The sequence below is a fragment of the Pseudophryne corroboree genome, chromosome 1, assembly GCF_028390025.1.
Source record: "Pseudophryne corroboree isolate aPseCor3 chromosome 1, aPseCor3.hap2, whole genome shotgun sequence".
NCBI lineage: Eukaryota > Metazoa > Chordata > Amphibia > Anura > Myobatrachidae > Pseudophryne > Pseudophryne corroboree.
Window position 1 is genome coordinate 346,638,227 of NC_086444.1, and position 26,573 is coordinate 346,664,799.

A 26,573-nucleotide genomic window follows, 5' to 3' on the forward strand; every position below is an offset into this window, starting at 1 on the left:
CCTCGTCGTCCGTTCCCGGAGCCGCGTCGCCGTCCCCCTTACAGAGCCAGAAGCAAGAAGGTGGTCCGGAAAATCGGCGGCTGAAGACATCTGTCTTCTCCAAGGTAGCGCACAGCACTGCAGCTGTGCGCCATTGCTCCTCATGCACACCACACACTGCGGTCACTGATGGGTGCAGGGCGCTGGGGGGGGCGCCCTGAGCAGTAATACTGACACCTTGGCTGGCAAACTGGCACCATATATAGCCACAGAGGCTATATAGGTGCTTTTTAACCCCTGCCAGAATCCATAAAAATGCGGGAGAAAGTCCGCGAAAAAGGGGCGGAGCTATCTCCTTCAGCACACTGGCGCCATTTTTCCCTCACAGCTCCGTTGGAGGGAAGCTCCCTGGCTCTCCCCTGCAGTCAATACACTACAGAAAGGGTTAAAAAGAGAGGGGGGGGGGCACAATTTAGGCGCAGTATACTATATATATATATATATATATATATATATAGGCAGCTATAAGGGAAAACACTCTTTATATGTGATATCCCTGTGATATATAGCGCCCTGGTGTGTGCTGGCATACTCTCCCTCTGTCTCCCCAAAGGGCTTTGTGGGGTCCTGTCCTCTGTCAGAGCATTCCCTGTGTGTGTGCTGTGGGTCGGTACGGCTGTGTCGACATGTATGAGGAGGATAATGATGTCGAGGCGGAGCAAATGCCTGTAAATGTGATGTCACCCCCTGCGGGGTCGACACCGGTGTGGTTGGACTTATGGAAGGATTACGTGAAAGTGTCAACTCCTTACACAAAAGGTCGACGACACAGAACAGCCGGCTACTCAGCTTGTGCCTGTTCCAGGGTCTCAAATGTCATGGGGGGCTCTAAAAACGCCCGCTACCTCAGATGGCAGAAACAGATGTCGACACGGATACCGACTCCAGTGTCGACGACGATGAGACTAGTGTACCCTCCAAATAGATCCACCCGTTACATGATTGAGGCAATGAAAAATGTATTACACATTTATGATAATACCCCAGGTACCACATAAAAGGGTATTCTGTTTGGTGAGAGAAAACTACCAGTAGTTTTTCCTGCATCTGAGAAATTAAATGAGGGTGTGAGGAAGCGTGGTCTTCCCCCGGTAAGAAATTGATAATTTCTAAACGGTTATTGGCAGCGTACCCTTTCCCGCCAGAGGATAGGTCACGTTGGGAAACACCCCATAGGGTAGATACAGCGCTTACACGCTTATCAGAAAAGGTGGCACTACCGTCTCCGGATACGGCCGCCCTGAAGGAACCTGCTGATAAAAAGCAGGGGGTTACCCTAAAAGTTATAGTCACACACTCGGGCATTATATTGCGACCAGCCATTGCTTCGGCATGGATGTGCAGTGCTCCCGCTGCGTGATCAGATTCCCTGTCGGAAAATAACTATGGATAGGGACAATATTTTGCTGACAATAGAGCATATAAAAGACGTGGTCTTATACATGCGTGATGCACAGAGGGATATTTGCCGGCTGGCATAAAAAATAAGCGCTAGGTCCATTGCCGCCAGACGGGGGTTATGGACTCGGCAATGGTCAGGCGATGCCGACTCGAATCGGCACATGGAAGTTTTGCCCTATAAGGGGGTAAAACTGTTTGGGGATGGTCTTTCAGACCTCGTTTCCACAGCTACGGCTGGGAAATCGACTTTTTTTGCCACAGGCTACCCCACAACAAAAGAAAGCACCGTATCATCAAGTACAGTCCTTTCGGCCCCAGAAAAGCAAGAGGGCTGGAGGCTCATCCTTTCTGCCGAGAGGCAAAGGTAGAGGAAAAAGCTGCAGCACACAGCTAGTTCCCAAGAGCAGAAGTCCTCCCTGCGTCCGGTAAGTCCACAGCATGACGCTGGGGCTGCTCAGGCGGACCCGGGTACGGTGGGGGCCCGTCTCAGAAATTTCAGCACCCAGTGGGCTCTCTCACATGGATCCCTGGGTCCTTCAAGTAGTATCTCAGGGGTACAGGCTGGAGTTCGAGACGTTCTTCCCCCCGCCGTTTCCTAAAATCTGCCTTACCGGCACCTCCCTCTGCCAGGGAGGCGGTGTTGGTGGCTATTCAACACTAAAATCACAACAAGTGATTGTCAAGGTGCCCCTCCTTCTGCAAGGAAGGGGTTACTATTCCACAATGGTTGTGGTACCGAAACAGAACGGTTCGGTGAGACCCATCTTAAAATTAAAATACTTGAACTTTTATATCAGAAGATTCAAGTTCAAGATGGAATCGCTCAGGGCGGTTATTACGAGCCTGGACGAGGGGGATTACAGGGTCTCCCTGGACATCAAGGATGCGTACCTGCATGTCCCCATTTACCCTCCTCACCAGGAGTACCTCAGATATGTGGTACAGGACTGTCACTATCCGTTCCAGACGCTGCCGTTGGAGTTGTCCACGGCACCGAAGGTCTTTACCAAGGTAATGGCCGAAATGATGATACTCCTTCGCAAGAAGGAAGTTTTTATTATCCCGTACTTGGACGATCTCCTGATAAAGGCGAGGTCCAAAGAACAGTTGGTAGTGGGGGTAGCACTCTCTCGGGAAGTGCTACAACAGCACGACTGGATTCTCAATATTCCAAAGTCACAGCTGGTCCCGACGACACGTCTTCTGTTCCTGGGAATGATTCTGGATACAGACCAGAAAAGAGTGTTTTCTTCCAGTGGAAGCACACGAGTCCTGAGAAAAATGGTAGCTTCGTACGAAGCATAATTCCATTCGGAAGGTTCCACGCAAGGACGTTCCAGTGGGACCTGTGGGACAAATGGTCCGGGTCCCATCTACAGATACAACAGCGGATAACCCTGTCGGCAAGAAACAGGGTGTCGCTGCTGTGGTGGCTGCAGAGGGCTCATCTACTAGAGGGCCGCAGATTCGGAATACAGGACTGGGTCCTGGTGACCACGGAGGCCAGCCTTCGGGGCTAGGGTGCAGTCACACAGGGAAGAAATTTCCAAGGAGATTTCGCTTCACATAAATATTCTGGAGCTAAGGGCCATTTACAATACCCTAAGCCAAGCAAGGCCCCTGCTTCAGAACCAGCCGGTACTGATCCAATCAACATCACGGCGGTCCCCATGTAAACAGACAGGGCGGCACAAGAAGCAGGATGGCGATGGCAGAAGCCACATGGATTCTCCGATGGGCGACCTACACCCGGGAGAATGGGGACTTCTTCCAGAAGTTTTCCAAATGCGGGTAAACCGTTGGGAATGACCACGGGTGGACATGATGGCGTCCCGCCTCAACAAAAAGTTGAAAAGATATTGCGCCAGGTCAAGGGACCCTCAGGCGATCGCTGTGGACGCTCTAGTGACACCGTGGGTGTACCAGTCGGTTTATGTGTTTCCTCCTCTACCTCTCATACCCAAGGTACTGAGAATAATAAGAATGCGAGGAGTGAAAACCATACTCGTGGTTCCGGATTGGCCAAGAAGAGCTTGGTACCCGGAACTTCAAGAGATGCTGGCAGAGGACCCTTGGCCTCCGCCGCTCAGACAAGACCTGCTGCAGCAGGGACCCTGTCTGTTCCAAGACTTACCGCGGCTGCGTTTGACGGCATGGCGGTTGAACACCGGATCCTAAAGGAAAAGGGTATTCCGGAGGAAGTCATCCCTACCCTGATCAAAGCCAGGAAGGATGTCACCGCAAGACATTATTACTGCATTTGGCGGAAATATGTTGCTTGGTGTGAGGCCATGAAGGCCCCGAAGGAGGAATTTCAACTGGGTCGATTCCTACACTTCCTGCAAGCAGGGGTGACGTTGGGCCTCAAATTGGGGTCCATCAAGGTCCAGATTTCGGCTCTGTCGATTTTCTTCCAGAAAGAACTGGCTTCACTGCCTGAAGTTCAGACTTTTGTCAAAGGAGTTCTGCATATTCAGCCTCCTTTTGTGCCCCCAGTGGCACCTTGGGATCTCAATGTGGTTTTGGCATTCCTGAAATCACATTGGTTCGAACCACTTAAGACTGTGGAATTAAAATATCTCACGTGGAAAGTGGTCATACTGTTGGCCCTGGCTTCGGCCAGGCGGGTTTCAGAATTGGCGGCTTTGTCTTGTAAAAGCCCTTATCTGATTTTCCAGATGGATAGGGCAGAATTGAGGACTCGTCCTCAGTTTCTCCCGAAGGTGGTCTCAGCTTTTCACTTGAACCAACCTATTGTGGTGCCTGCGGCTACTAGGGACTTGGAGGATTCCAAGTTGCTGGACGTAGTCAGGGCCCTGAAAATTTATGTTTCCAGGACGTCTGGAGTCAGAAAAACTGACTCGCTGTTTATCCTGTATGCACCCAACAAGCTGGGTGCTCCTGCTTCTAAGCAGTCTATTGCGCGCTGGATTTGTAGCACTATTCAGCTGGCACATTCTGCGGTAGGATTACCGCAGCCTAAATCAATAAAAGCCCATTCCACAAGGAAGGTGGGCTCATCTTGGGCGGCTGCCCGAGGGGTCTCGGCTTTACAACTTTGCCGAGCAGCTACTTGGTCAGGGGCAAACACGTTTGCTAAATTCTACAAATTTGATACCCTGGCTGAGGAGGACCTGGAGTTCTCTCATTTGGTGCTGCAGAGTCATCCGCACTCTCCCGCCCGTTTGGGGAGCTTTGGTATAATCCCCATGGTCCTTACGGAGTCCCCAGCATCCACTAGGACGTCAGAGAAAATAAGATTTTACTCACCGGTAAATCTATTTCTCGTAGTCCGTAGTGGATGCTGGGCACCCATCCCAAGTGCGGATTGTCTGCAATACTTGTACATAGTTATTGTTACAAAAATCGGGTTTTGTTGTGAGCCATCTCTTCAGAGGCTCCAATTGTTATCATACTGTTAACCGGGGTTCCTATCACGTGTTATATGGTGTGATTGGTGTGGCTGGTATGAGTCTTACCCGGGATTCAAAATCCTTCCTTATTGTGTCAGCTCTTCCGGGCACAGTTCCTAACTGAGGCTTGGAGGAGGGTCATAGGGGGAGGAGCCAGTGCACACCAGATAGTCCTAAATCTTTCTTTAGAGTGCCCAGTCTCCTGCGGAGCCCGTCTATTCCCCATGGTCCTTACGGAGTCCCCAGCATCCACTACGGACTACGAGAAATAGATTTACCGGTGAGTAAAATCTTATTTTTTTTCTTTTCATAACAAAGATTTTAGTGCTGTCTACTGACCGTGACTGACCTAACAATATATTAAAACCCACAAAAACTGAGGACGTCTGAGCTAGACTATGGGCCTAATTCAGAGTTGATCGCAGCAGCAAATTTGTTAGCAGTTGGGAAAAACCATGTGCACTGCAGAGGGGACGATATAACCTGCGCAGAGAGAGTTAGATTTGGGTGTGGTGTATTCAAACTGAAATCTAAATTGCAGTGTAAAAATAAAGCAGCCAGTATTTACCCTGCACAGAAACAAAATAACCCACCAAATCTAACTCTCTCTGCACATGTTATATCTGCTCCCCCCCTGCAGTGCACATGATTTTGCCCAGCTACTAACAAATTTGCTGCGATCGACTCTGAATTACCAACATTTCCGCTTGCAATGTGTGAATGGCAGTAAAGGGTTTCAATGAGATTACCTTTTTTACACAAACATTTTTTTTTCTTTAACGTGTCGACATTCATTTTAATGCATAGCTTCCTGCAGTAATTGCATTGTTTCTCCTGGTATCCACGGGAATTGGTCTAACCCAATGGTTCCCAAACTTTTTTGAATCACAGCTCCCCAGAGAATAAGATTTTTATTTCACGGCACCCCTTGGTCAAAAGTTTCTTATTGAGAAATTCAGAAATAAATATTAAATTAAGTATATTGTGTTTATATGTCATCTTTAGGTTCAGTCATGTGGTGATGGTCAGGATTCACTTCTGTGTGTCCTCATTTTATGATTGGCAGCCACCAGCACTGGTTTTGCCTATTATATTGACCATAAATAATTTGAGTTGGTCCTGGACCACCAACCCAGGGCACCCCTGCAAGTTCCTCAAGGCACCCCATGGTACCGCAGCGCACAGTTTGAGAACCACTGCTCTAACCTATTCACCCACAAGTGGCATCGCCCTTGAGTTGGGTCTAAATTCAGACAACACTAGAACTCTGGTCATGGGCCCTACTCACTGGCCGACCCGCCGCCGAGCTGCCCGACGGCGGATACGGCCGACGAGCGACCCGGCGGCGGGGGGGCAGTGACGGGGGGAGTGAAGTTTCTTCACTCCCTTCGTCACGCGGCTGCATTGAAGTGCAGGCTAATATGGACGAGATCGTCCATATTGGCCTGCATGCACAGCCGACGGGAGACCTGCGATGAACGAGCGCGGGGACGCGCATCGTTCATCGCTTAAGTCTCCACACTGAAAGATATGAACGAGTTCTCGTTCATTTATGAACGAGATCGTTCATATCTTTCAAAATATCGCTAGGTGTGTAGGGCCTATCAGTCTGTACACATCACCAAACTGATCTTGGCATTTGTTAATACTGGTTCAGGTTGATTTGAATGAGATGGTGGCTAAGAAGTTTATTGAGTGCCTTCAAGTCCTCATTGTGTAATTAGACTTTCTTCTCCGCACACAAAAGATACACTTTATATGTGCACTGCTTGACAGCGGCCATTTGCCAGATCAAATAGAAAAATGAAGCAATTCTGGCTGGTTAAATACAAATTAAACTGGGTTTGTCCATGGACACCATCTGTTTTTATAAGGCCTTAACACATGCTCTAATCTAGCTATAAATATTTTCTTATTTTTAAATATGGAAGTACTTGTTAAAGATTGGTTACATACAATTAGGTACATTAATAAAAATGTAATCCAAAATAATGACTTCCTTGTAATTACAATAAAGGGTTGTAAGGATCATGTATCTTTAGTATTCTGTAACTCCACCCTTACCGGTGCTCACTTGCAAGCATTGCCTGTTCCATCCAGTGTAACCTTTGTAGTGCGCCCAGGATGGCTGCCTCCCCTGGTACCTTGGTGGTTAGGATAAATAATTGTTCCAACCGATGACCCAACATTGCTGCCTCACCTCTGTATTATTTTCTTGGTTTCTGTAACTTCTACAATGTAAACCTCTGTTTTATGTCATCGAGAGTAATATGAGAAAAGAGCAATGTAAATCAAGTTATTATTATTGTAGAGGACTATTAAGGTCATAGCACAACATTTATAGAATGCAGGGGCAAATTTAGGGGTCAGCCACCTCCCTGCCCCTAAAAAATAAATAAATATGCAATATTTAAATTCCATTAAAGGTCAATTCTAGTCGGTGCTACCAGTACTGTTAGACAGAGATCCATGCTTCTGCGACTCCCAAGCCAGCTCCATGTTCAGCATAGCTGCTGACCTGCCACAGCTACAAGCATCAAACGCCTGCGCTACCTATCACAATTGCATCACTGTCAGCTCGGCTCCACCCCTTTAGGAAGGGGGTGGCCCATTTTATTCAGGTGCCTCTGGAGCGCCGACAGCAGTGAGGTAGACAGCAGCCCCAACTTCAACCCCACCTTCTGCACTGCAAATCTCTGCCTTCTACACCCCTGCCTTTCCCCTTCACTGTGCTAAATAAAAATGGCCCAGAGGGGAGAGGGAAGTCTGCTGTGCTGCCCTAAGCAAGTGGTGCCCCATGGAAAGTGACTCGCGTGCCTAGTGGGAAATCCCCCACTCATAGAGTGATGTAGTTTATTAAGAGCTCTAGTTTCGCTCGGTTTTCCTGTGCTTATATTGTTACAATGTACCCCAATATCTCTTGTGTTGTCATTATGAGCAGCTAGCTGGTGCCTTTGTGATTCTGTCAGGACTCAAATAAGCATAGATATAAAAAGACTATGGGGGTAATTCCAAGTTGATCGCAGCAAGATTTTTTTTAGCAATTGGGCAAAACCATGTGCACTGCAGGGGAGGCAGATATAACATGTGCAGAAAGAGTTAGATTTGGGTGGGTTATTTTGTTTCTGTGCAGGGTAAATACTGGCTGCTTTATTTTTACACTGCAAATTAGATTGCAGATTGAACACACCCAACCCAAATCTAACTCTCTCTGCACATGTAAATAAATAAATAAACATGTTATATCTGCCTCCCCTGCAGTGCACATGGTTTTGCCCAATTGCTAACAAAAATCCTGTTGCGATCAACTTGGAATTACCCCCTATTTGTAGTAGAGGCTGGAATTTAGTGTAGGTAGAACATCAACAAACAGGTTCTTGTCTGTTGGGACATATTTAGTACCCACTGAAATTTTAAAAGAAAACCGGGACACCCACTGAATGTGAAGAGAACTTGTTGTATTAAGACAGTAGTATGAACAGTTTGCCATTAGTACAGTGAGAATGTTAGAATTAACACCCCAAGTTGTCTCTTGCCATAAAAGGCCAGTGTCTGAAAGACTCCTCTGTTTCATTGCACCATAGAGAATCAAATATGTACTCACAAAAAGTCCATGTCTCTCTTCATTAGCATGGCTCCCTACACAAGATGTTTCTGTTTTGTGCAATCTAATGAATGGGACTGTCTTTTTTTTTTTTTTTTTTTTTTAAAGCTATTTCAATGTGGTCACGTGCCGATACATGACTCTGAATGTACAATGCAGGGAGAACACATCTACCAGAATAAACACTGCTATAACTACACAGTGTAAAACAGGCAATTAGCCAAACACTTTTTATGCAGCTAACAAATTACATAATAAATACAAACTGTAAAAATATTACCCGATATCAAGCTGTCTAAAATGAATATATATTTTGTCTGATAGCATTATCTAAACTTAAATGGTGGTCAGAAATGTCAACTTTATTATATAGATTGCCATAACTACCCTCTTTATAAGCAGCCAGAACTATCCATAGTGCAGGCTTGTTATATGGGTTGGTAACGAAATGCCAGCTGTCGGGATGCCGATGGTCAGGAGACGACAGCATCATCCCGATAGTCTAAATCCCGACACGGGGTGTTAACGAGTCTAACCCTCCCCTATGCTAACCTTCTCCCCACCCACTGCCTAACCATAACCTCCCCGGGTTGTGTCTAAACCTAATCCCCCCCCCCACCCCAAACCTGACCCCAAACATCCCCCTGCAGCTTATAACTAACCCTCCCCAAAGTCCTTCGGGGGTGGGTGGCCTAACTCTCCCCCCCTCCCGCCATATCCCTGGTCCATATCCCTGGTGCAGTCTTTACCTTGGCCATTGTGTCTGGCGTCAGTTTTCCGCAGTGTGCCAGGATTCTGGCGCCGGTATCTCGTGCGCCGGGATCCCGACTGTTGGTGTGGTAACCGCATACCAGGTATGTAATTTCTGAAATTAGCCATTAATGTCTATTCACATCTACATTCACTATTTTGTCCTAACAGTTGTGACCCAAACTACTTATTTCTGAAGTCCATCATCATGTTCATGTTATTACAAGTTCAAGGTAGTGTTCCTTCTAGGCTGTTTCAGCAGGGTGCTGCACCCTGCCCATTTTTGAAATGTGAAAAAGCACCCTGCCCTTTTTCAGTGCACCCTGCAGGACCATAAATTGCCCCCTTGTATACAGAATGCAACAGTCAGAGTGCATGTTACAATGTTGTAACCTCTGAAATTGGAACACAATTTCTATCCTTAGCCAACTGGATGGCAAAGGAGGCACTGTAAATAACAGCACTCTGATAAAGAGGGAAAGAACAGGGTAAGCAGTGAGCATGTACTGCTTACAGTATTTCCCTAGTAGAACAGACTTATTTTTTTCCTATATATTTTAACCCATTGTTTAACTTTTCTGTTTTATAACACATATGGATTATAACCACTTCAGCACTGGAGAAGACATTTATAATTATCTACTTATATGCTACAGCCGATCTTTCAAGAAGACTGGACATATACAGTATGTTTCTCAGTACAGATGTTAGGTGTCTTATATGTATGTATGGGTATATGATTTACTAAGGGCAAAATGTATGTACAAAAACTATAAACATAAGCGCTATGCTTTGTGCGCAAAGCGTCACATCAAAAATGTGCCCTTCAAAATAAAAATGTGCCCTCTTCAATGCTCAGCACCTTGCCCTAAAAAAAATCCTAGAGTGAACACTACAAGGCTTGTACACATAACAAAGGATTCTGTTAGAATGTGGTATAAAAGAAAGTGATTTTATATAGAAAGAAAACACCTTTTCCACATATATCAGGCTGCTTCGCAAAGTTTTTTGTATCTATATATTCTATAAGGTTTTTTACTGTGAGAACGGCTGCACATAAAAATATGGTTGAGGTATCGAAATGAAGGTCTTACCATGTAGATGTGCCCGTTGAAGGGAGAAATGAAATTGGAGCAACCTGTTTGGGCATTACGGTGCGGCAAAGTTCCCGTGTAAAGTCTATGGGGGTCATTCCGAACCAATCGTGCGCTGCAGTTTGCAGTGCAGCGATCGGGTAGGAACTGGCGCATGCCAGATGGCCGAAGGCCGTCGCTGATTGACAGGCAGAGGCATTCGCTGGGCGGGAGGGGGTGGCACGGTGGCGTTTAGCCGGCGTTTTCGGGACGCGGTCCGGCCAATGCAGACGTGGCCGGACCATGCGGGGGGCGGCTGCATGACAAATAACTCCCGGTTAGCCGCAGGAGCTGCGCTAGCCAGGAGTTACTGTTCAAGTACAAAACCATCGCTGCTGTGCAATAATTTTGTACTTGTGTGGGGACGGGGGGCCGGACTGACATGCGGGGCGGACTAGCCCTGTCCTGGGCGTCCCCCTTATGTCTGGGAAGATGATCGTAGCTGTGCTAAATTTAGCACAGCTACGATCAACTCAGAATGACCCCTATGGTAGAAGCGTGTATGAGCCGGTTTACTTACATTTATTGCTTAATATGAGTTTAGCCTTTAAAAATAAAAACAACTAACCGCTGCTTTTGATGGGTTTCCACTAGTTTATTATTTATCAGACTACTGGACATATTTTCTGGGATCATGGGCAGCGCATGCATCATTTTATTTCTTGCATGTTTTGACGTCTGTATGTAGCAGTCAAACAGTAAGCATCAGGTATACTTTTGTGATCTGTGCAAATATATAAAATATATCTCTGTGTGCAGTCAGAGATCTGATTCTGATTTTGACATGTTGGTGCAATGTACAGGTGTACGCCGAGCTGCCCGACGGCGGATACGGCTGACGGGCGACCCGGCACGGGGACGGGACGGGTTACAGTGACGGGGGGAGTGACGTTTTTTCACTCCCCCCTTCACCCAGCTCCATAGAAGTGCAGGAAAATATGGACGAGATCGTCCATATTGGCCTGCATGCACAGCCGACGGGGCACCAGCGATGAACGAGCGCGGGGCCGCGCATCGTTCATCGCTGGTGCCTCCACACTCAAAGATATGAACGGTATCTCGTTCATATCTTTGAGTATAATCGCGCAGTGTGTAGGGCCTACTAGGCCTTTACATAATATATTCTACAGTCCTGTATTATAGTGATTTAAACTTCCAGACATATTTATAGAGTTCTTACCAGCATGCAAAGGCAGTACCACCTCATAGATGCAAGCAGCACATGGACCAAGGCAAGGTGCCCTAGGGTAACACTAATAGTGCAGAGTATAGGATAGTGGAGTGGAAAACATTATTATTTCATATTAAGAATATTAGTCTATATACACAGAAAATCCAGATATGATATAAAAAAAAGTTATAAATAAAAATGGTCCTAAAGAGGTATCATCACATTGTAGACTACCCCACCTCACATAATGTTCTGGCCAATTTATTTAATTGTTTGTACGTAATTATGATTTAGAATGAAGGATCCACTCACTACGGTATTTATTAGAAGGTAAAAGCTTTACTACTCCATTTTCCAGTAGCTTTTGTTTTTGTTGTTGTGCACCTATAGTTTAGCTATATGAACTCGAGGCTTGTCCACTGTATTTGGCTGCACATACCAAGCAGTGTAAGCACAGAGTTCCCTTCAGGTAAGCTGCAGGCAGTTCCTAAGGCTAATAGATGTCTGTGGATAAAGCAATCCACAGGACACTAGCCCAAGGGCTTGTTTACGCCTCAGCATTAAAACCACATGTAAAATGCAGCTATTATTGGGACTTTTGATCCCTATGACAGCAGCTTCTCATTTACATATGAACAGGTTGTAAATGCTGCTTGGAGTAGCTTATATATATTTCTACATGTTTATCTGCTTGGCTGCATTTTACATGAGAAGATGACAATATGTCCATGGTGAATTTGCCAAGCTCAGATGTAAACTTGTCCTAATGTATATCTTGGTTTGAAGTGCAAATTCAGTTTACTATTGAGGCCTCCTCTACTAAAACATTTAGATATATATGTCAGCTTATTCAATTCTCCCAGTACTTGCGTTGATTTTTTTTTATCCCGGATGCTCTGTTTACGCCCACAATCTAGAACATACTGGTACTGATGTGTTCCCCTACACCTATCCTGATATCACACCAAATAGCACCTTTTAGCATTCCGCAGACTTTGCAGTTTAGCTACACCAAAACACTAATCTGAAGTACTTAGTAGACTATAAGCAAAACAAGACGCAAAACTGAGAAAAAGTACACAATCTAGGGTAAAAAGGCAAAAGACAGGTCTGATCCGAGTGATCCTCGCTATGTATCCTTCTACGAAATCTAGTGTTCCCGCTAGGCTGTTGCAGCCTAGCTCATCTTTTAAATGTAAAAAGCACCCTGCAGGATTAACCACCCTCTTGCTAGGTGGTGTACATTTTCCATCGGAGCATGGCTTCCACTGTGAGCGACTGAGCGTCTGGGTACACATCCAGTTCAATGACATGCCTGCGAATTACCAGTACATGCCCATAAGATAAACCATCTCCGTGCATCTCTTTAGCCACCTGTAATGGCTAACCTTTATGGAAACTGAAAATATGTTATCACTAGAAATAACTAGAACATGTACTGACCTGTACAGAATCATGTAAACGATAACCACTCAGGTAAAGCATCTAGGGGAGGATAGAAGGAAAATAAGTATTCACATTCCTCCCCAGCATGACCGGGGTCTTTCATCACTTGATGGGTCAGTACATAATAATAGTCACTTTACTTACTCATTACAAAAATGTAACACAAAGGTCCTGAAATTGCAGAACACTCTATGTGCTGTGTAGAAAGGGTATAGAAAAATAGTGTGGGCGGTATCCTATTACCCGCGATGAAGCATTTTACGATTTTTCCCGATGTTTTGACAGTATTTTTTTACTGGGTATACAATTAGATTTCCCGTAAAAATAATATTTTTTCGTGTGGAAACACACAGGTTCAGTGAAACCTGTGTGTTTTCGCCGGTGAGGATCTCACAATGTTCACAGATGTATCGCGTTGGATGTGCAGCACAGCGCGCGGCCGATATACATTCAGATATATCAGCGCATCTAGCTGTATGTACAGGCAGTCTTCTGCCCACCCGTTTATTTGCTGCGGGGGCTGATGTCACAGCTGGGCAGGCAGTTCAAATGCCCACTCAGCTATAATGCCAGACCGACACATCGAGCGTACACTCTGTATATTCTTACCTGGATCGGCCAATCTGTCGAGACAACGTTGAGTCCGCTGTCAAGTTGTGACAGTGTGTACCCAGCCTTAGGGGAAGGGTCAGTGGGAAATTCCACTATCAACTTGTTGATAAAATATACCCACACCTGGTGGGGACAATGGATTTATTTCAAACCACAACAAAGCAAAAATATTATAGTATCTTAGGTCAGGGTTTGACAAAGTATTGTAGAATTCAGACGCCAAATGATATGTAGCTGTCTTAAGAGTCTTTTGGGAGTCAGAGGTGATCTGCAACAATTTCCATCCACAGGATGACTCCCAATGCTATGACTAGCCGTGATTTCTTATCCTGTTATTTGTCCAGCTCTGGTGTAATGTCCAGGATACACCCAATGTACAAACCTATATTGTGCTTGTGTATTATATTGCAGTTGCTTAACCCCCATACCCTTGAATTACCAAACTTACTACCAGTGATACTATGTATAATTTCCCTCTCTGTGGCATCGCACAGATTACATTGTCATGTTTTACATTTTATTTAAATACATTTGAATACTAATTTATGTTTTTTTTATGCCTTTATTTAAGTGCTCGCATTACGGTGTTATAGTGAAAGAGATGATGTGGGCGATGAATGCTGTGTGCTCCCGTTCTCAGTATAACGCTGTGATATGTTACGGCATGCATAGGGCCACGATTGTCCCGACTGTGCAATGCCAGGGTGAGCGGGCACTGCCGCCCTCTGTTTCCGCCACTCACGGGTTAAGCCGGGAGCAGCAGAATGTAAACTCCAATAAAGTGGCTGCTGACTTCCTCTGGTAATTACGGGCTGGCGGAAGTACGTCAGTTATCTGCTTTGGGCTTTTTTTTTCTGCTGCACTGTACAATTCAGTGAGGAGAACATTTCCTCCCCCTCCGATCGCCGATCTAACATCTCCCCCATCTGTGTCGTTTACAGGACCGGAGGATCGGTGACCCGGAGGAGGCCCAGCCGCCCGGAGAATGCACGGGGTGTAAGGAGAGACACAGAGAGAGACAGAGAGAGAATGGCAGCGGCGGCGGCACAGAGGAGGCTGGGGATCGGCAGCAGTCAGTGTCTGTGATTACTGCTCTCTTCCTCCTCTCTCCCCGCTCATTGCTCTGCATCTGCTGCTGCTGCTGCTACACCACCCGGCCAGGGACGGTAGAGAAAGAGGTTTCTATGTGTGGAGGGGGGGTGCCCTGACTTACCTTCCACCACCACCACCATACCACCACATGAGGGATTTCTGACCCCCCCTCCTTCTACTTCTTCACCAGGATGCTGCTGCCTTTAAAGGGTCTTGGGCAGGGTCTGAGCCATGCAAATGGGAAATATTGTGTCAATTTAATGGCACGGAAAAGTTGCAATGCAAGTGGTCACTAAGCAGGATTGCAATTGAGTGCAGGAAATATTGACTACAGAGCAGTAGTCTGTATTGTTCAAAGACCGTCTGTGGGATACTAAAAACAAACTGCAGATCTTTACTGGATTATATATTTATGTATATAAATACATATTACATAAACATTTCCTTTACCTAAGTAGCAGTTGCATCCAGTTTCCTGTATCGGTTGTGGTTAGTAATTGGATTTGTGGATTCAAGGTCACTCATTGGAATTTCCCTGTGGATTTATAATTCGCATTTATTTTTTTTTGTATTGAAAGAAGATGGATGTCAAAATAAAACAGCAAAGCAGGAGATCCAGGTCTCAAAGGGACAGGGTGAGGAGAAGAGACCCATCCGTCAGGGATCCCCGAAACCAGAGCCCCTCCTCTGGCTCTGAAGCCGAAAGGGGCCTGGGAAAGGAGAATTCAAATCAGAATGGTAAAAATCCAGCTGCTTCAGCCAGAAATGCCAGACCGCCCAGACGTAAGAGGAGAGAATCCAGCTCTCAGGAGGAGGATTTAATTGATGGGTTTGCAATTGCCAGCTTCAATACCATAGAAGCCTTAGAGGTAAGAATGGCTCCTGTCATCTTATTTATGGTTAATGCACTGGTTATCTGTGTTTAATGTCATGGTAATCCTTGTGGTTCTTGGGCTAATGCATCTCCTTTTCCCTCTTTATTAAAGCATAATATTATAATGTGCCTATTACAATGTTTTATGCACTCCAGATGATATACTACATGCATTACTGTTTAAATCATGTTCTGTGTACATCGGGGAGTGAGTGTTTTTGCTCTTTGTGTTTTCATTTGCTTCAGTGGCTTTGAATGTTGCCAGTCTCTCACTTGTACATATTAGCTTCCTTACAACAGTAGATCTAGGATTTTGTGGTAATATTCATTGTTGTGAAACACTAGATAAAGAAGACGTGGATTTATTATGTATTGTCAATAGGAAATTGTCATGGACTAAGTCCATTTAGTTTACTGGTTGTTAATTGTGGGGATTTGTTCAGTTTCATGACATTTTCGTAGGTAATGGTGGCAGGTGTGCCTCTGTATTTCCACTGGGGTATTTATCAAAGCTTGGAGAGAGAGATAATTGTGAGAGCTATAGTTCCAACCACTCTGCTCCTGTCATTTTTCAAACAACCTGTAAAATGTAAGACAGAAGCTGATTGGCTGGTACTTTCTCTCACAATTGTATCTCTCTCCAAGCTTTGATAAATACCCCCCTTAGTGTTTATATAGATATATTTTCAATAGTATTTATATAAACTTATACATACTTTTGTGTGGAGACTGGCATTACTTTTGTTCAGTATATGTTGGGTTGTAATATCTGCATTAGAACTGATGTAAACCAGTGGAGACTATACAATTATTAAAATAACCAGGTTAATGTTAATAATCTGACTTTTTTTTTTTTATTGCACCCCTTAACAACACTGTCATAAGCAACCCCTTAGTATTGTGGAACCTTGTATTACCTATGTTATTTTGACAAGCGTTTTTATCATATAGTTTATCTCCATAGAAAGTTCAAACTGTACAAGTTTGTGAGCTAATAAATTATATAATTAACGGATAGTGATGCATTTAAAAATAACTGGTGCGTTTTAACAAAAGCATAATAATCTTGTCATATCAGTATAATAGTCCTGTCTATAGAGGGAGGGGGGTGCTTCTGTCATAGTTTGGCGTATCACAGTCCCATAGCAATCTCTGCCCTACTAAGAGTGGATCTGAATATTACTTGCTAATGATATGTGATCCAAACCAGGAAACTGTATAATAGGTATCCTGGGTTTTTGCTTACCCTTATTTGGATGTATGTTTCTCAGAATGGAATAATAATAATGGCTTCTAACACTGGATTGCAGTGTGTACCATATTTGTGTTTTAGATTGCTATACCAGTGGTAAATGAGATTATGTACATGTGTACACAGAATATGGAAAATGCATCCCTTAGATTCACAGATTAAACTTTGCAAATGTAATTTTTTTTTCTAACATTGCAAATATAGATGATTCTGCTGTCTGTGGGTTGCCTGTATTTTTTTTTTTCTATTCTGCAATGCTGGTAAACAGTTGGTGCATACTTTTTGGTAATCTCTCTGCATGGGAAATTTATGACTATGATATATGAAATGTATCACTACTCGGTTTACTTATTAGTAAGGGGAAATATTTGCAGTTAATGACGTAATTAACAGGAACTGTCATTGTAGTTATCACATGTACAAAGTGTGTTGTAAATATACTCTTTGACAGACTGTTAGTACCATATTTATACATGACACCTGCTGACGCTACCAAATTGTTAGGGTCTGTGCTGGCTTCTCCACACTCCTATAGTTTGAAATGATAGGATGAGACATGCAGCCATGATTTTATAAAAGAAGATAAAAAATAGTTCTCTCCTTCCATAAAATGAGAGCTGACTAAACGTACTAGATAAGTGAAGTTGCTGTAAAGCATTGTGTCAGCGGGGCTTTAAATAACTGCCACAATGATCAATCTAGCGGTTATCTGCTTAATAAAGTTGGACATTCTTGTTCTTTAACTTGAGCCTTCAGCCATAATACAGCGCTTACCTGAGTGCTTAGTAATTTTAGGCAAGTCACTGCTACTTAAGTAAACAGCATTTGCTAAGTAAACAGTACTTGCCTCTACAAAGTAGAGGGGAGTGTTTATTTTTATTAAACCTTTTCTGCTGTAGGCTACAAACAACCATTTATTTTTCTCTTTCACATTAATCCTTATATTTCCTCAACGTCATCTGCCCAATACACAAACTCTGTGTTTGTTTACTTTTTGTCACCGCTTTTACTTGTATTTTGAAAGCCATAAATCATCGGCTTATTATCTGTTTAGCTTAAAACACGTGTTTACAGTTTGCTACATTCATACTATGACAGGACTATTGCTCCTCTGATAATAGCACACTGTTACGTGGAGATTGAAACAATGTGCACCAAACTTGTTGATTGGTTTTCACTTACATATGATGTTATTAATCAGTTGGTCACTGTTTTGCACTAGTGATTGTATATAATGCAGCATGGGACATGACCATCTGACATGTTTGGGAAAATACCCTGATATTAAATGCCGCTGTTATGTAACTGGAGGGAGGAGCCTAGCTGTGAACCAGGCTTTATAGTCCGTACTAAAAGTTAAATTTATTTCTTATCTTTGTACAGCAGTCTGATTCATTATTGAAATTCCAGAGATTGAGTTCCATATAAAACATGTCCCTTTTCGGTCTTGAGTTTCAGTTTTCTGATGTAAAACACTTCAAGGTGTCTTACAGAATGCTTCTTCAAATCCTAAGATTTAATAATCCTGATCCTGTGGTTTATTTTATTATCTCCGTTCTGAGCGGTTGATTGTAGTATGTAAAATTAGCGTGCTTCCCCCTTTTTTTTTACAGTCTGAATACTTTGCATCCTTTCCTTGCTATAAGTGCCTGGCTATCAGAAGTGCTTTCAATGAGTGATTGCAGTAGTCTTACAAGCTGTTGTGAATACACACTTAGCTTCAGAGTGATGAAAAGTAACTAGGCCTAGAGTCCTCTTCAGCCCATATATAAATGAGCATAACCTGGGGAAAAACTGCTCTGCATCACCATTTAATGTGGTGATGACTATATATGACGGGGAAACACTTCTGCAACTGCTGCAGGTACAGACGCAGCTGAGATTGTTTAGTACAAATTCTTGTTTACTCTGCAGTGTATATCACAAACCTGCAGGATAAAAGGGTCATTGGCAAGACTTGGCGTTCTTAATGTACCCACTAGAAGTGCTTAAACAGCTAGTCTTGTTTTCATGGCCAATGTTAGCGTTCCTGTTCTGCCTGCTATTTTTATGTTTAATTGCAGACTTTAGAAAAACATCTAGTTGGGAGCTGTAACCACTCTGTTGGTTTTTTTTGCTTCAAGTAGTTCTCCTTTTGTATTCCATTCACTTTTTACAGCAGTCAATGATTAGGAGAAATTGGCCTTCTCTGCTCTGTCTTTCTTGCAGTAATTAAACACAATAAAAGACCCTTTTTTGTTTTAAAGGAAGATTGTGAAAGACAAAAGCATCTTAAAGACAGTAGCATATTATTCTTTATTAAGTCTCTTGTTCTGTCACAGGAAAAAAAATGTAAATAATAGACTGTAATAATCACTCACACTTGTGATGTTCTGAGCTCCCATCTCTCATTTCAAAGAATTCTGTCTGTTTAACACCTTAATTGTCGCTTTTGTTTTTCATCAATTTAATCTTCATCCAGTTCCTAGTGCACAGACTTCCCATTGTGTTTGTGAATTAAGTAATAAGCAGTGTCACGATACAAGGCATGAATCTACTCTTGACCACAATGCATTCATAAACCATTCCTTTTCATCCATGTTTCATAATGCATCGTATGAAGTCCTCTCTAGAAGTCGGTCCCTATTAAATGGCCAAGGAGAACACTGTCTAAATGTCAGTGACAAACAGCAGTGACGGTATTATCTGGATTCTCAAGCTTCCTGAACAAGAGACAGAGCATGTTAGATTGCTATTTTATTTACAGTTATTTAACCGTTCCACATTCATGCGGTTTGTCTATTTACTTTTATTACTGAACACGTAAAATGTTTATAATCCCAGGAAATATGCTGCAGTCAAATTCCCCAGTGCCCCTAGCAGACACCTCCTTGAGATTTCGCTGCTATGTACTCCCCTGATTGGAAGCCCAAAGCTGTTGTTAATAGATGATCTGCGGTCAAAGGAATATGAAATGCACTGGCAATGTTTATTAGCTGTGTTAATATGCTGAAAAGTGACCGTGGAAAGATGTATGTGTCTCTGGACAAAGGTTCGTTTCCATAATGGAGAAAGGAGCGCAGAATTATGTGAAGTCTGAGGAGCTTGTACTGGAATGTTAAATGCTTGTACTGTATACTGTATATTCACTGTTGGTAAAAGGGATGCAATCTTAAAAAAAATATATATTTCTACATCTATTCTTTTAAAGATACTGTAATGTTCTGTACTCTGTTGTGAAGTATAGTGCCTTGGTTAATAATTTACTGTGTTTAATTGATTTGGAGGGTCTTCTGTGTATATTTTGTGTCGGTCTTCTGTGTATGTTTCTAAGAGGCTTTGACCAGAGCTAGTACGCCCATGGGAATATTGCTTGATGAACTCACTCACCAACTGATGTATCCATTCTTTACCATACAGTGACAAGCTATTGAGACCCTTATAGAAAACCAGTGGCAATATCATCTCCACAATTTAGAGGCTGTTATTCCAACAGTAAAAAAAATAATATATTTTCATAAATAATTATCACATCGATGGGTGGCATCACAGTTTTGTCTTTTGTGTATTAGATTAGACCTGTCATGAAGTGCTGACATTGGCCAGGGGAGATGGCTTTCTCCAGCTGAAATAGTAAAGTATACTAGTCAAGATAGAATATCTATCAACTATTTATTTCTAACACATTTATTTCTAACACATATGCAAAGGGATTAAAAATTGCAGTTCATAAAAATGCATTCATATTTTCCCCATTCATTGTCATGTACTCTGTTCCTGTTCTTGTTTTTTTTGTGTTTTTTTTTTTGTTCCCCCCCCCCCCCCCCCAAATTAAAATCCTTGTCTGATGACAGGTACGCTTCTAAAGGTGTACACGTGGTGCCATATATAGTCAGAATTGTAAGGAAAGTTAGTGCATATCGCACTGTGTGTATAGTCCTTGCGATGCCGATGCACTGTTCCTCGGGATCGGCATTGCAAGGAAAAATAGACTCTGCAGGCAGCCCACAGCCCCCTAGAATAGTAAATGTCGGGCTTACGGCGCATTGCGCCGTATGTACACAACATTAGTCTATAACACTATGCACCCTGTTCGTATTAGTGCTATTTTATTTACCCGTGCATTTGTATATTGCTATGGATTACATTATGGGCAATATTGAATTTTTTGGTGCCAGCTGCCAGTAGATGGCGCCTAACAAAGCTATTTAATTGTTGCTCTGTTTGAGTTCCACCTCCTGGGGGTGGCGAGCTGAAATGAGAGAAAAGTTACTTGTTTTAGTGCTCAAACTGTACTTTTCACGTCACACCCATTATTTTGGTCAGGTTTAGCTGCTTTGCGTGGCTTAACCTGAACTCACTGGGTGCAACAATCTCGATTTAAAAAAGCACAATTGCATATGTCTCATCACTTTAGATGGGAGAGAGAAACAATTGAATATCGCCCTGTGTGACCGATTCAGTTTATTTTGCGCCTCCCTGCTGGGCATCTTTAGCATTACGGCGTCTATTGGAGCTATTCAATTGTTGCTTTGATCAGATGCCCATTGCTAGTAAAGGCGTTTGTCAGCTAAAGTTGCCGTTTGGGTGCTTTGGGCACCCAAACTACAAACTTTAAACACATTTTTTCTCTTACCTCGGGAGGCTGCGAGAAAAAACGTGTGCGCCGAGGGTAATGGGTGTCTATTGGAGCAACATTAGTGATTGGTGAACATTAAATAAAAATATGCAGTGGCAATGATAAGTACATAATTGAATACATAATATTTTCTGTCCCCCCCCCCCCCCCGCCCCCCCTCAAATTTAAGTTTTATTATAATATTTTAACAGTCATGTGACATACAAAATACTTTTTGGCAGGAGCTGTTGTGTAGTGAGAATTCACCTCTCTGACTCATGATGTGCTGTTTAAAGCATTAAATGAAAGTATGTAGTGTGGGGGAGATGACTGTAGTAGTTAAGGTAAATGCAGAGTGAGAGACAACACACTGACTTCAGTGGTAAGTGCAGTCCTATATGATGAATCTAAAATGACACCTTAATTAGCAACCACATTTGAAACCTGATGAGGCGTTACAAGACTGTAACTTTTGTGCATACACCATATTCATTATATTCAGCTGAAATTAATAATCTCTCTTGACAATGTCTGAGTCACCGTGATCCAAAATGAGATAAACTCATGATGGTATTTAAGTCATGTTTGATCTTGTGAGCCACGCTCGAGTATTGAATGTGTGCACTAGGGTGGCCAAGTACAGCAGTAAATGCGATTTTCTGGGAATTATAGTGTCATTTTCACAGGTAAGAAAAGGATACAAAGTGAGTGTGATCATAGACATTACCAGCGACTTCTGGGCCTAGGAATGATTGTTGCTAATAAAGAGGTGTAACTAATGAGAATGATTTATCTGTGGCAAGATCTGAATTACCTGGGGCCAGCCTCAGATGAAAAGTTGAGTAACAGCTTGAGGCTTTGTGAGTGCTTGCAGCTGTTTGATGCTGGCGTGTGCTTGCATATTGATTAGAGTGTTGCAGACCTGTGCTTCTTCCTAGGTATGTGTGATCTGTGGATGTGATGATTTATCTCATCATTTCCCCTCTATCTGGTTTGTTCATTCTATGACCAAAATATTTGCTGTATACCTATGTGACTGTATACATAAATCCAAGCATTAATTTTTCAGGCTCTCACAGGAACAGTGCACATAAATATAGACACAAAGGGGTCGATTCTATTCGGCAACTTAAGAATAGCGCCGGGAATTAGCTCCCGACGCTATTCAATTCAGCTGCTAGTGACCCGCAATTGTCGGGAATTCTTCTCTCATCCCCGGGGGATGAGAGAAGAAACCCGACAAAAGTGCTGCCTCGCGGCCGGCGCGAGGCTGATTCTGTCGGGAATCAGCATCGCCGCGGGTAGTTAAGTCGGAGAATGCCCATTCTCCCGACAAAACTACCTGTTAAGTCGGCGAGAACGGGACATCGCCGACTTAACTGGAGCTGAATTGAATAGCGTCGGGAGCTAATTCCCGGCGCTATTCTTAAGTTGCCGAATAGAATCGACCCCAAAGTACAGGACACCTTTGCAAATGAAATAATTAAAACTCCGTAGAGCGCCCTACTATAGGTCAGGGAAATCAATTGCTAGCTCATCTCTAAATTTCTCTATCGTCCTAAGTGGATGCTGGGGTTCCTGAAAGGACCATGGGGAATAGCGGCTCCGCAGGAGACAGGGCACAAAAAAGTAAAGCTTTTACCAGATCAGGTGGTGTGCACTGGCTCCTCCCCCTATGACCCTCCTCCAGACTCCAGTTAGATTTTGTGCCCGAACGAGAAGGGTGCAATCTAGGTGGCTCTCCTAAAGAGCTGCTTAGAGAAAGTTTAGCTTAGGTTTTTTACTTTACAGTGAGTCCTGCTGGCAACAGGATCACTGCAACGAGGGACTTAGGGGAGAAGTAGTGAACTCACCTGCGTGCAGAGTGGATTTGCTGCTTGGCTACTGGACACTAGCTCCAGAGGGACGATCACAGGTACAGCCTGGATGGTCACCGGAGCCGCGCCGCCGGCCCCCTTGCAGACGCTGAAGAGAGAAGAGGTCCAAAATCGGCGGCTGAAGACTCCTGAGTCTTCATAAAGGTAGCGCACAGCACTGCAGCTGTGCGCCATTTTCCTCTCAGCACACTTCACACAACAGTCACTGAGGGTGCAGAGCGCTGGGGGGGGCGCTCTGAGAGGCAAATAAAAACCTTATTAGAGGCAAAAAATACCTCACATATAGCCCACAGAGGCTATATGGAGATATTTAACCCCTGCCTAACTTCAAAAATAGCGGGAGACGAGCCCGCCGTAAAAGGGGCGGGGCCTATCTCCTCAGCACACAGCGCCATTTTCTCTCACAGAAAAGCTGGAGAGAAGGCTCCCAGGCTCTCCCCTGCACTGCACTACAGAAACAGGGTTAAAACAGAGAGGGGGGGCACTGATTTTGGCGATATTGTATATATATAAAAGATGCTATAAGGGAGAAACACTTATATAAGGTTGTCCCTATATAATTATAGCGTTTTTGGTGTGTGCTGGCAGACTCTCCCTCTGTCTCCCCAAAGGGCTAGTGGGTCCTGTCCTCTGTCAGAGCATTCCCGGTGTGTGTGCTGTGTGTCGGTACGTGTGTGTCGACATGTATGAGGACGATGTTGGTGAGGAGGCGGAGAAATTGCCTGTAATGGTGATGTCACTCTCTAGGGAGTCGACACCGGAATGGATGGCTTATTTAGAGAATTACGTGAGAATGTCAACACGCTGCAAGGTCGGTTGACGACATGAGACGGCCGACAATCTATTAGGACCGGTCCAGGCGTCTCAGAAACACCGTCAGGGGTTTTAAAAACGCCCATTTACCTCAGTCGGTCGACACAGACACGGACACTGAATACAGTGTCGACGGTGAATAAACAAACGTATTTCTCATTAGGGCCACACGTTAAGGGCAATGAAGGAGGTGTTACGTGTTTCTGATACTACAAGTACCACAAGAAAGGGTATTATGTGGGAGTGGAAAAAACTACCTGTAGTTTTTCCTGAATCAGATAAAATAAAATGAAGTGTGTGATGATGCGTAGGGTTACCCCGATAGCAAATATTGGCGTTATACCCTTTCCCGCCAGAAATTAGGGTACGTTGGGAAACACCCCTTAGGGTGATAAGGCGCTCACACGCTTATCAAGTGGCGTTACCGTCTCCAGATACGGCCGCCCTCAAGGAGCCAGCTGATAGGAAGCTGAAAAAATATCCTAAAAAGTATATACACACATACGGTGGTTATACTGCGACCAGCGATCGCCATCAGCCTGGAGATGCAGTGCTGGGTTGGCTTGGTCGGATTCCCTGACTGAAAATATTTTATTCATGTAGAGCATTTAATAGGATGCATTCTATATATATGTATGTGAGATGCACAGAGGGATATTTGCTCTCTGGCATCAAGATAAGTGCGTTGTCCATATCTCCCAGAAGATGTCAGGGACACGACAGTGGTCAGGTGATACAGATCCCATACGGCAGATGGAAGTATTGCTGTATAAAGGGAAGGAGTTATTTGGGGGTCGGTCCATCGGACCTGGGGACCACAGCAACAGCTGGGAAAACCTTTTTTACCCCAAGTTACATCTCAGCTAAAAAAGACACCGTCTTTTCAGCCTCAATCTTTCCTTTCCCATGAGGGCATGCAGGCAAAAGGCCAGTCATATCTGCCCAGACATAGAGGTAAGGGAAGTAGACTGCAGCAGGCAGCCCTTTCCCAGGAAAAGAAGCCCTCCACCGCGTCTGCCAAGTCCTCAGCATGACGCTGGGGCCGTGCAAGCGGACTCAAGGTGGGGGGGTAGTCTCAAGAGTCTCAGGGCGCAGTGGGATCACTCGCAAGTTGACCCCTAGATCGTACGAGTATTATCCCAGGGGTAAAGATTGGAGAGTCGAGACATCTTCTCCTCGCAGGTTCCTGAAGTCTGCTTTACCAACGGCTCCCTCCGACAGGGAGGCAGCATTGGAAACAATTCACAAGCTGTATATCCAGCAGGTGATAATCAAAGTACCCCTCCTACGACAAGGAAAAGGGTATTATTTTTCCACACTATATTGTGGTACTGAAGCCAGACGGCTTGGTGACACATAGTCTAAATCTAAAATGTTTTGAACACTTACATAAAAGGTTCAAATCGAGATAAAGTCACTCAGAGCAGTGATAGCGAACCGGAAAAAAGGGGACTATATGGTGTCCCTGGACATCAAGGATTACCTCCATGTCCAAATTTTGTCCTTCTCATCAAGGGTACCTCTGGTTCGTGGTACAGAACTGTCAATATCAGTTTCAGACGATGCCGTTTGAATTATCCACGGCACCCCGGGCCTTTTTACCAAGGTAATGGCCGAAAAGATGTTTCTTCAAAGAAAAAAGGCATCTAAATTATCCCTTACTTGCACGACCTAAAAAGGGCAAGTTCCAGAGAACAGTTGGAGGTCGGAAGAGCACTATCTAAAGTAGTTCTTCGACGGCACGACTGGATTCTAAATATTCCAAGAATCGCAGCTGTTTTCCGACGATACGTCTGCTGTTCCTAGGGATGATTCTGGACACGGTTCAGAAAAAGGTTTTTCTTCCCGAGGAAAAAGCCAAGGAGTTATCCGACCTGTCAGGAACCTCCTAAAACCAGGAAAGGTGTCTGTACATCAATGCACAAGAGTCCTGGGAAAAATGGTGGCTTTTTACGAAGCAATTCCATTCGGCAGATTCCATGCAAGAATTTTCCAAAGGGATCTGTTGGACAAATGGTCAGGGTCGCATCCTCAGATGCACCTGCGAATAACCCGGTCGCCAAGGACAAGGGTATATCTTCTGTGGTGGTTGCAAAAGGCTCATCTATTGGAGGGCCGCAGATTCGGCATACAGGATTTGATCCTGGTGACCACGGACGCCAGCCTGAGAGGTTGGGGAGCAGTCACACAAGGAAGAAACTTCCAGGGGGTATGGACGAACCTGGAAAAGTCTCTTCACATAAACATTCTGGTACTAAGAGCAATCTAAAATGCTCTAAGCCAGGCGGAACCACTCCTGCAAGGAAAACCGGTGTTGATTCAGTCGGACAACATCACGGCGGTCGCCCATGTAAACAGACAGGGCGGCACAAGAAGCAGGAGTGCAATGGCAGAAGCTGCCAAGATTCTTCGCTGGGCGGAGAATCACGTAATAGCACTGTCAGCAGTGTTCTTCCCGGGCGTGGACAACTGGGAAGCAGACTTCCTCAGCAGACACGA

General features: G+C 44.2%; 1 protein-coding gene across 10 annotated transcripts in view; it reads left to right on the forward strand.

Annotated features, from left to right (window-relative positions):
* Positions 1-26,573, forward strand: part of FBRSL1 (fibrosin like 1) — an 857,080-nt gene that overhangs the window by 144,801 nt on the left and 685,706 nt on the right. For 9 of the 10 annotated variants that reach the window (XM_063964683.1, XM_063964685.1, XM_063964688.1 and 6 more), the window contains exon 2: positions 14,511-15,530. In XM_063964683.1, coding sequence (XP_063820753.1) covers positions 15,243-15,530 — 288 coding nt within the window. In that variant the 5' untranslated portion in view covers positions 14,511-15,242. Of the gene's footprint in view, positions 1-14,416; positions 15,531-26,573 lie in introns of those variants that run through there. The other variant, XM_063964682.1, reaches the window with a different exon arrangement.